Source organism: Manihot esculenta, chromosome 8, assembly GCF_001659605.2.
Source record: "Manihot esculenta cultivar AM560-2 chromosome 8, M.esculenta_v8, whole genome shotgun sequence".
Taxonomy (NCBI): Eukaryota; Viridiplantae; Streptophyta; class Magnoliopsida; order Malpighiales; family Euphorbiaceae; genus Manihot; species Manihot esculenta.
The window spans coordinates 39,884,887-39,896,451 of record NC_035168.2 but is presented as its reverse complement, the minus strand read 5'-3'; the positions used below and the strand labels follow the sequence as shown (position 1 = coordinate 39,896,451).

General features: G+C 35.7%; 1 protein-coding gene across 2 annotated transcripts; it reads right to left on the bottom strand.

The window, feature by feature from the left end:
* Positions 1-218: 218 nt before the first annotated feature.
* Positions 219-11,330, bottom strand: LOC110620245 (serine/threonine-protein kinase TIO). Of its 2 annotated transcripts, XM_043959303.1 has the most exons (24): positions 11,164-11,330; positions 10,646-10,769; positions 10,480-10,554; positions 10,255-10,347; positions 10,018-10,092; positions 9,799-9,891; positions 9,406-9,469; positions 9,220-9,304; positions 8,848-8,920; positions 8,688-8,756; positions 8,526-8,606; positions 8,165-8,270; positions 7,931-8,083; positions 7,186-7,324; positions 6,355-6,526; positions 5,760-5,858; positions 5,135-5,680; positions 3,862-5,019; positions 3,316-3,549; positions 2,749-2,892; positions 2,501-2,581; positions 2,129-2,317; positions 1,000-1,277; positions 219-584 (listed from the first exon to the last, which is right to left on the bottom strand). In XM_043959303.1, the coding sequence occupies exons 2-23, from the start codon at positions 10,733-10,735 to the stop codon at positions 1,032-1,034; spliced, it is 4,065 nt and encodes a 1,354-aa protein (XP_043815238.1). In that variant the 5' UTR covers positions 10,736-10,769; positions 11,164-11,330; the 3' UTR covers positions 219-584; positions 1,000-1,031. The 2 variants fall into 2 exon arrangements, with proteins under 2 accessions (XP_043815238.1, XP_021619586.1); XM_021763894.2 differs by lacking the exon at positions 219-584 and having other exon boundaries at positions 770-1,277.
* Positions 11,331-11,565: the final 235 nt, after the last annotated feature.

The following is an 11,565-nucleotide window of genomic DNA, read 5'->3' as shown; positions in this document are numbered from 1 at the left end:
AGTTATCAAATAATTCCCAATTTTTTCAAAAGTAGTGTAAATCTTTATTTTTTAACTGATGAAACTATATAATTATTTAAAAGAAGAGTTAAAGCAATCATATCTTACACTCTTCCATTCTTCTGATTTATTTCTAAACCTTTTCGAACAAAAATTAAATAGAAACTAATTACAATTAAATTGACTAAAATTAATCTTTAATCAGACAACAATGGAACAGAACTCGATTTTCAGAGTCGGAGCTCTGAAGGCAACAAGGTAGCCCCTCCTTCGCAATGAAGCTGAAAGTGTTGATGCTTTATTCTTCAATCTCTTCAATTAGCTATTGGGAGATTTTTGCTGCTTTGGTGCTGGGTTTGTGCTTTGTGGCTTGCATCCTTCTCGAAGCTCTGGTATATGCTTTCATCCATAGAGTTTCAGTCGCCTGCATCTTCAGAGCACCGTTGGCTAACTTGGGGATCAGTTATTGGCGGTGCCGAAGACCATCACCTGCAGTCAGGAGCTAAGTCTCTGGGTTTGAGCTTGGCCTCTGGGCAATGGACTTGGGGGGATCTTTCCCCCATTAAGGCCTTGGGTCTTAAAATCTGTATTGGTGCCCAAGAGGGCTTTAATATTCAATTCAAAAAAACAAAAAATCTAATTTCCTAAATTTTAAATTAAATCCGTTGATCTAACTTAGAATCTATCCGATCAAGACGGTTTTCAATATATTATAGAAACTAGAAATTAAAATGGAAAAAAGAAAAAATTACATCATCCTCACAATCACGAGATAAGAGAATTTCATATAAATACAAGAGGAAACTTTTATTTAGAACCTACAAATGTCAAGAAATTAAATTTTCACAATTGAAAGTACAGCATAAACTATATAGAATAATTTTCATTATGCTCTATATTTCATTTCACAATCATGTAAACTATAAAGCCAAGATTTGGCATAACATTTAGCAATCAGCCATATAGCCGAGTGGAAAACTTAAGTTAAAACCATTATACCTTTAACTCCTTGTAGTTGTAGCCTTCGTGTTTCAAGCATTAGCAACTTTGCTCATTATAACACTGGCGTAGTTTGCAATTGTCGACTCTGGAGACTGTCGAAGCTGTCCAATCACAGGGAACAACTCCGATGAACGGAGGAACTGTCTGCAGGGAGCATGTGCACACATCTTTGCCAACGAAAAAAGAGCTATTTTTAGGGGCGATTCATTTACAGCATCTCTTCTACTTGGGTTTAAGGCCATCGCCGAACAGTCAGCCACCAACTTTAGTAAAGCCTGAAATAAGAAACAATCGCATTGTATTTCATAAATATCATATAGCATTAATGATTATAATATTTCGGATGCATATAATATATTTCTTTTGATTGCTGTATCAAATAATCCCTCTAACGTCAGGTTGTTTCAACCGAATACAGAAGTGCCTTCAGTTCATTTTAGCCTTCTTAATGCTATATCAAAATAGAACATTTGGTACTGTAATTTGAAAATCATTATATACATCATTCAATAACGTCAAATTATAAATTAAAAACAAAAAAGAATGATAAGAATAGAATAACCGCGTGTCGAAGTTTCATACTACTTTGTACAAATTGAAGTGTTTATAAGTTCAACTTGCAATAAATCATGCAAATGCTAACGTAGGAAAATTTATGGTATAACTTAAAAAAAAAAAAAAAGACAGTTATAATGGATAAGTTTCAATAGGTGTCCTAACATTTAAAATGTTATCATTTCAGTTTTGAACAATTCAAGAATCAGAATTCATACTCCTAAAAATTTTCTATTTTACTGAGGATTTAGTTAGCCTAATAAATTGTAAACATATAAAGTGTTATTATGTCAAAATTTGAAAGAGTTTCAAATAATAAGGTTGAATCTAATATTTATAGTTCTCATAATAATAATTGTCATGCATTAAATGATCTGTACAAATTCTTTTAGATATCATCACAAGATTGCTTGAAATGACTAAAATTTGGGGAAAAAAAAAAATTTACACCATAATTTCACTCGAAAATTTAGAATCTTTTAGTCTCACATAGTAACAATTTAAGATGTTCCAACCTTAATTTATACTACAGGCACTTTTAGTAATTATCCCTGTCTAGTTATATACTAACCTGCATGGCTCCTTTAGAGACAATATCTTCACAAAGTTTGTTGGAATTGCGAACAAGATTGCTTAATGCACCAGCAGCATTGGCTTTAGTCTTGTCTTCTTCGGTTGAGAGCAGCAAATTTGCTAATTGAGGTATAGATCTTCTGAGCTCATCATACAACATATCATTATGGTAGGCAGCATTTCCAATCTGGAGAGAGGGAGAGATTACATGTGCTGTTTCAGATATATGATTCATTATTACGCAGATTCACATGTTTTGTTTTCTCAAAAAATAAATTCAATCAATTGTTCCAACATTGTGTCTGAACTGAATGGGAAACCATCCTGGCTACACAGCAAAACAGAAGGATGGTAAAGCATAAAATCTTACTGCAAAACAAGCAAATTTCCGCGTGCGTTTATCTGGATCAGCACACCGATCAATAAGAAGGCCAATTATTTGATGTGTTGCCTAGAAATCATAATAACCAGTGAGAACAAGCAAGAAATATTCCAACCAGCATAGAACTGTCCTCAAGTTGTACGGAAAAGAAATTAATTTGAGATTTCATAATAGAACTGTCCTCAAGAATCCACATGGTTGAGCATCACTCACAGCAATTTATTCTCTGAACTTACCAGTGAGCCATAGAAGTAGGAGCTGTGCCGACACATGTTGCCTAAAGCGCTGCATGCCTTTGCACGTACATTGGGATCTTCATGTACAAGGAACTCCTTCAAGAATTCCAATATAGAAGCTGCATTAATGTGATCATAGAAACCCTGAAGACCAATAATATCGAGGCTTATCAGTCAGCGCTTGAGCACTTAAAAATATACCATTTTTCAAATACTATTTTTTTAAAAAAATAAAAAATAATCTGTCCATAAAGAGTTCAATGACATAGTGAAGTAAAATACTTGAAAGTTAACACTATCTTTCTACTAATTATTGTAATATTAAATCTTTAAAAAAAGGAAGAGAAAACTCCATCACACAACCTAAGAATTAAGAAAAGGAAACAAAACCACAAGACTAAAGCAGTTTCGAATTTGATTCGGAAATAATAATAATAATAATAATAATAACCCCAGGTTCGGAAATGACTAATGGAGTTAACGCCTACAAAAAAAGCAAGACTAGGAAAGGTTATTCGTTTGTTTGGAACGCGTTAACTATAAGAATAATAAGAACAATAAAACGACCTTGTCCATACGAGCTAGATCAGAAACAATCATCACAGCGTCCAGCATGACCTCTCTTGGACTTGAGTTATCAAGCAATCTTCTCATCCTGTTTGGATCCAGGAGGCCTTTCCCCACAAGTTGAACTGCAAGAGGCCGGTGGGCCACCATTTTGGCTAGAAATGCAACCGGCCTTCCCAAATCTTTTAACTCCAAATGTTCTATGCATCGAAGAATAATGCTGGGCACTCCAACCTAAAGTGTGCGGTAGCAAATGAATAAAAAGCACGTGTAAGTTTCTATTAAACATGGCTTTTGTGACTGAGCATTTTATCCTGCTTCCACAACTACGGAACTACAAGCAGAATTAAGACACTTGATGATAAAGGTTATTGAATTTATCAGCCAGAATTGCAATAGACATTAGTAACTTTAAACCTTCTTGTAAGTATAGAAGAGTAGCTGGTCCAGTATATTAAAATTGGATGAAATAAGTCCTTCCTGCTCTGACCTATGACCCAGGAAAAAGAAAGAATGAACAAAAAAAAACAAAAATATTTGTCTAACCTCAAGAAGGATTTTAAGATATTTTCCCATGTCTTCCTCGATTGCTTTAACCATATTCTTATCTTCCATGCATATTCTTCCACCAGGTGAACCCATGCTGAGAAGGAATCCACTGTTTACAGAAGCAGTAGCTGAAGGCAAACCAGGAGCACTCTGTATGGCAACAAAAGGAAAGGCTAAGAGATCAATTACTGCATTTGTTATGTCTCTGACACCGTCGTTCCCTCCACCGGGCCCACTCCAGCACTTCACGAGCTTGAGATGCACATCAGATATCAACTCAGCAATGAGCTTGACATGTTCACTCCTAACTAAAACCTGGCGAAAGATTGAGGTGCCACCTGGAAGACAGTAGCATATCGATGATATTGTCCATATGACCCCAAGAGGGGATAACCCAACTCGATCCTTTGTGCCGTCCATTCCTTGAGGAGAAGCAGTCAGATGATTGTTGGTTAACAAGTCAATGAGAAGCAGAGGGATACCACTTGCACATAACTGTTGTACAGCTAATGGACCTCCCCATTTCAGTCTCGATTCTAGCAAGCCAACACACCCATCCCTAAGGCCGTGCCAGTATGAGATTACACTATTTGCTTTATTAGGGCCTAGTTCACTCTCATTGCCTGTGGAAATCTTGAGGTGTTCACAGATTGTGCCAGTGCGAGGAATCAAAGGCAGTGATGTTTCAGAGATAGAAGACTCAACGGAAGCTCCACTTTCAAGAGATAGAATAGATGCAAGAGCCAGCATAGCTGAGGCACAATGAGGTTGCAATGAATTTTTTGTTCTGTCATCATGTGAAAATTGATGGGCAATAACTGAAAGTCGGGATAGCTGCTTCTTCGGAGAGGTGGTGAGCATAAACAGAGCAGAATTTCTTCCGGTTGACTTCAAACATTGGGCAATTGTTGCAAGTATAAGGCATGAATGCATAATTAGGGCAGAAGGATTCACTAGTTTGCTCTTGAAGTTATTTGTTTCGCCCATTACATTATCTTTGTTTGAAGATGGACACAAAGATAAAATAGAGAAGATTTCAGAAACAATAGTTCCATCTCCCCCGCCACTAACAACAGTAGTAACAGGAAGAGAACTAGGCAAACCACACAGAACACCAGGGACGATTGCACTATGCAGGCAGCACCTTGACAAAAGCTGAAACATTTCAAGAACAATGAATTTGTAAATGTGAGCAAAAATATTGTGAACAAATAGTCTTTAAATAAGCAATCTTTTTCAATCTCAAAAGTTAATGATGCAAGAAAAACACCTGAATGCTAGCAGAGAGAACAGCCTCTAGACGTTGGTGAAGGCAATAATAAATAGCCACCTGGACAGCCTTCGATTTTAGGAATGCTCTTGTCACTGCATCAATAATTCTGGACGAATCTGTCCCAGTCAATGAACCTCGTTCCTGGTCTCTAATCTCAAGTCGGGTTAAAGAATGACTCCATAGAGCATTTAATGGAAATGAATAGACATTTGATTTCATGAAAAGAGTTTCCACTGCATCTATCAATGACCAGATAGCCCTACAAGCCTCGCAAGCAGCTCGCAACATGTTTGAAGAACCTGAAATGAGACTTGATCCTGATGTTGCTAAACTAAGGCATAGATGTTCAACTAATCCACATGTCTTAGCATGATCCAGGATGCGCTTCATTGTTTCACTCATAACTGGAGTAGAAACTGCTTCAGGACTTGAATTCAAAGAAGTTGCTTGAAGACCCTGAGCTACTCTTGACAACACAACTGTGATGCAAGCACTGGCCTCGTACAGAACTCTTCCTGAGGTGTCCTCATTGGAACCAACAACCTATACATTCTTTGTTATCAAAATCTGGAAACAAGGGCTTTAATGAGTAGAGGAATTAATGATTCCTATAACACATTACCTGCACAAAATTTTCACTTAGGGCAACCCAATGCGTGAAATATGAAGCCCCAAAACCATCGCCTTTGTTATCTAATAATAGTTTCGTAATGGCGAAACTCTGCATAACAAAAAAATTGGAGTTGTCATCCACATCAAGTCATCAGATAATGATACAATTACCGTTCACAGCACATGCGGATAGAAGACATACAGCTGTTTTGACAGGAAAAATACTTTCTGCATTTGTGCGGCCAATTTTGGCAAAATTCGTACACAGAATAAGTTTCAAAATGTGAGGAAAGGAGAACAATATCCAAAATCCAAAGAACACAATTCTGGAACAAAGAACAAAAACTTCATAATGGATTGTAGAGTTTTCATTAATGCTGCCGACTGCCAAGTCTTTAGCCTTAATGATATCTAGAACTGGCACAAAAAAATGAAATGAAAATGGAACATAATTTATAAACTCGTGAAATCACAATAATGTAGTCGACCAAAATCCACTCGTAAACAATCCAAATATCCAGCACCTTATATCATTGCAGTACAGGCATGCAAATTTGCAAGTGAAAAGACTGCTGATTTCCAAGTGAAATTCAACCTCAATATACCTTTGCAATTAAATCATTGAGTTCCAAGGACTTCAAGCTGATTATAATGCCAGTGAAGTCAAGAAGTACACATAGTATTTCATCAAGTAACCTGCAAGACTGTATTGCCCCAGCTGCAGCCAAGTTTGATAGAATTCTCAATGACTGATTTGAAGTAGGAAGATCTTGATCCCTGAATATGTTAGAAAAGCATTTTATTTCTCAATTAGAAGTCGTAGGCTTTTTTTTTTTCTAATTCAAGGCAATATACAAAGTAGATACTAAAATGGTACGCCTGCTCGACCATATGAAAGTGATAAAATATGCATAGTAAAGCATTAAAAGATCAAAACTACAATCTCCACTGTTCAATATTTTTGTGATAGGTGGTATGGCTTATGGTTTTATGCATAAAAGTGAGAATATGAATGTACTTCATCACGAATAAAACCATGCCATATCTGCACCAAATCTGAGTTGCACTCAAAAAGTGAAACACTTAAGCCATTATCAAAAGTGATAATAAATTATCAAAATCATGCCATCACATAATCTTTCTTATTTTCTTTAGCAGAAAAATAACTATTCTTTAACATTAAATTCTAATTATAGCAATATGCCCGATGGCTTTCCACAGGCATGTAATGTGCAACGACGTTATTCTCCGGTATATCTTTTCCTTGGTTTTCAATTTCCATATTAAAAAAGCATGGTTTGTACTCCATACTTTTAACTTCTCTACGAACTAATCCACAAAATGAGTTTATTTTTGCCTAAGCTGAAAAATGAAATGATTAACATTGTTAAGTAGGTAATACGACGGTTGTCACTGAAAATGAAACTAAACTTCACCTGCAAGAATGTTGGGATTCCTTTGACCATCTTTTTAAGGGTAGCAGAACAAGCGCTAATGCTTCGTTATCTTGGCCAATTATTTGTGCACCTTTAACCGTACGGGAGTTGTTTTCCAATCTGTCTAATGCCTGGCTACCTGAAAAGAAACAAGACGCAAGTACACTTGTCAGTTTTCACATTGAAATGGAGTCATGTATAATTGGAAATAATGAAGGGAAAGTCCAGGTTTTCATGAGTAATAAAAGTCTGTATCTCCATGAGCATACATTCATTGACGACGACACCAAGGAAAAATAATCAGAAGGTTGCAGACCCTCCTAAAAGACTCTAGACCTCTTATATATAGTAAAGTTGATAGAACTCAACATGTAATCATAAATCACTGTATAGAAATGACCAGGAAATAGGGTTTTGCATTAAGTATAAATTTTGAAAGTTCAAACTATTTCCAATCTATTGTTTTTGTAAGCAAATTTTAAAAGACCAAGGCGATCTTTTTGTTATGTGAAAGAAATGAACAAACCAACATGCCACAATTTTCTGATACTTTATAACATTTCAGTTAGCCTAAAATTTGGAATTACCAATTATCTACCTGGTATAAGTATGATATATGAGGTCATTCCAATACCAGATAGAACAAGATATCATAAGAACCTTATCCTGTTTCTTTTGTCATTTTCAAGGAAATCAGAAGCAGAAAGAATACAAATTAAACCATTGACAGCAATATTTCATCTACCTGGCTGTTTAACATCATTAGGACTTGCAAATCCAGGGAACTCCTCATGTGGTGAAGAATTGCCTGTGGCTGCATTAGGACTGTTCAGTCTACAATCATTATGAAGCTTTGGAGAATTACCATTCTGAACAGCAGCAACAGAATTACTTCTACCTACAACGTCGATATGTCTAACATTTTAAGTTTTTAACACAATTAAGTCAATGTATATGAAGTATTTAATGAATGCCATACCCTCAGGACTGGAGACAGCTACATCAGCTGATGCTTGGATAATATTTCCTTCACCTCTCCATGCTGCATCACATCCCCTGGCTGCAGCAGTTGCAGCACGCGTTTCCTGAAGAGGTTCACAAATTGTTATGGAATTTCATAATATAGACTAAGCATGTTTAAAAAATGTCTGAAAAAGCTTGTGTATAGAGATAATAAAAGGATGTCTACGCCTGATGGCACTGTGATACCATTCTCAAGAGGAAGATATTCATGTGCTGCTTTTTACTAGTGAGACAGGTACAAATTGAGCCTTCTAGTCTTCAAAATTGAAGAGAGAAGAGAGAGAGAGAAATTAATAGCATGTATGGAATAACATTACCCTGGCTTCCATTTCATCCAAGGTTTCCTTAATAAATGGATGCTCAAGAAGAGCAGGCCAAGTCAATCGATTTTGTGGTACCTGTTTTGCATGAAATAAGGCCAATTAACATAAAAAAATAAAACTAATGACGATTATCTAAAAGGGCAGGCATAAAACAACCTTATTGAGCAATCCCTTCAGAAAGCTTTTGAAGTTTGGACTCATATCATCAGGATATTTTACCGGATCCTGGGAAATTACACAAAGATTAGTTACTATTTCACACACAAGGTCTTAAAGCTTGAACTAAGTTAACTAAAAAGTTCTCGAGCAAATGCACCTTAACAATGTGTCGGATGAGTGCATAAACTGAATTTGTATAGAATGGGGGCTGGCCAACAAATAATTCATACCTATTGGAATCGTGGCCTGTTAGCTTCAATTGAGTATGTCAAACCAAGACAAAGAATAAGACAAAAACAAAATGCTAAATAAATTATCAGATTATCATACCATAATTACATGACATTTGAAATGTATCTGTAACTTCCTCTTCTAATCAAATAAACTATGATTTGTTACCTTTGTGAGAGAAGTGCAATGACAAGGAAAATTTTTGTTTGCGTAACTAATTGAATTGAAAACATAAAAACGAACTTCCCCCAATAAATGGGTAGATAAAAGAGGAGAAAAATAAAGACATTGCACATACAGTATGACTCCAAGAGACCATAAATCAGCAGTGTGGTTGTACGGTTGCTCACGTACCAACTCTGGAGCCATGTACAGTGGAGTGCCTGGAAAGGAAAAGCGAGAATTTTAAGAACCATGCATGGAAGAAAAAAGAAGGGCAAAATCTACAAATTGAAATGTCAAATCGTAAATATTGATGCCAAACCTTTAATGGATCGCAAGACCACAGTATTTGTGGACATGGCACGTGCAAATCCAAAATCACAAAGCTGTGACATATTAAAAAGGACATACAAGATCATAACCACCTTTACTGGTCCGTGATGAGATAATAAAAACTAGCATTTAATGTAAAACAGGAGGACAAGATATAAATTACCAGAGATGACAATTGATGTTAACTGAATAAACTCATTTAAAGATCAAACAATGAGGAATTTTCTCATAGATAAATGAAATGTGTCGGTATATGTTGTATGCAGCAATTGCATTATTATACACTACATAGGTACCATCGACAGATATGAAAGTACTTCAGCAAGTAAAATAACTCCCTTAAATTTGAATGTTCTGTAAAGATACCAGCGCCGCATCTAACCTTAACTACTGAACCAGCACCGATGAGTATGTTCTGCGGTTTCATGTCTCGATGGATGATACGGTTGGAATGCAAATAATGCAGAGCTCTTACCTGCAAGATTGAATGGCCGAAATTTTGAATGAAAAAGATAATATTATCATTACTGGAACAAAAAAGTATTAGAGCCTGCAAATCAAATCAATTGTGCTGATATTTTGTGCTTATAGAGGGAAATACCAACTGCTTTGCTATTGCTTGAACCTGTTCTTCAGGAAGACATTTATCATCCTCTAGTATCTCAAATAATTCACCCTGCACATTAGCAAATGCCATCAATTAGTCATGCATCTTAACTGATTCTAGAATTACACCTTGTGTCTGTAAGCTATTCCAAGATAGTAAAAGAGAGCGGATAGATAATTAGATATATCATGTGAATTATCATTGCCCATAACAAAGAAAGGAAGCGATTACCTGCGCAAATTCAGTGACAACACAGAATTCTTGGGGGCTTTCGAAGGAATCAAGCATTTCAATAATATTTTCATGCTTCAACTTTCTTAGAATCTGTTACATATAAATTATTAAACCTCAATTCAACCAAAGAAATTAATATACAACCATTAGAAAGAAATTCAACCGTGAAGTATTACTTTCAAAAGGAGGTTGACCTAAGCTTTTAGTCTAAAACGATATTACCTCAATTTCCTGTCTCAAATTATGTATATCCTTCTCACTTTTCCCATGCTTCATAATAAATTTCATTGCAACAGTCTATCATCAAAAAGAACGAGAAGAATTTTTTAGAAAAAATCACAACAAACTTGCCAATTAGTATCACAAAGGATGGAAACAGCAAATGCACCTGGCCAGTGAACTTGCGCCTCCCTTTGTACACTTTCCCAAAAGAGCCTTCACCTACTAACTCTATCACATGGTAGTTCTCCACTCCCATTTTTTTTCAAAAAAAAAATCTGCACAAAGTTTATCTACGCATCCACAAAAATTGCTCAATAAAATCAGATTTAGCATAGAAACCAACTCTGTTTAGATTCACACCAAAAGGAAAACAACTAGCTTAGTATCACCATATGCAAATAAACAATGAGGTCTCAGATCTCGATCAAGCTTCACATTAAAATCCAATTTTTGTGAACAATAGTGGGGGAAAAAAAAAAGCAATTCCTAAAGAGTAACAGCATCACCACTGAACTCCTATACTGAAATTATACGATTTCTAATTGATTTCGTTTCTTCCTCTGGCACCATAATTCATTTGCAACTTAGAACTCTATGACGATTTAAAAAAAAAAAAAAAAAGCATAAAAATGAAATCAGCATCTACATTAGCAGCAATTGGCGGAGAAAGAGATAGATAAGTACCTCGGTGGAGTGGCAAAAGCCAGATACAACGGAGGAGGTTATTTAGAAATCTAGAGGAGCGAATTTACAAAGGGAGCGAGAAGAGGGCGAACAAGAGATTAGAGATAGAGAGAGACAGAAATTTGAAATGTGTGCGGTAGTGAGAGTGAGTGTATCACTTAATTTTTTTTCCCGCTCGCGTATATTTAAACTTTTTTTTTCTTTTGTTGTTTTTCGGATTATCGTTCATCCGGTCCGATGCTGGCTTTTCTAATTTTTTTAGTAAATAATGATAATTTTCATCCCCTGTCCTTCTATGTTAGATTATTTTCAATTTAGCCACTAAATTTTAATATTTTTATAATCCTTTTAACTTCAATTCAAATATTATTACCGTTAATACAAGTAAAAATATATATTTTA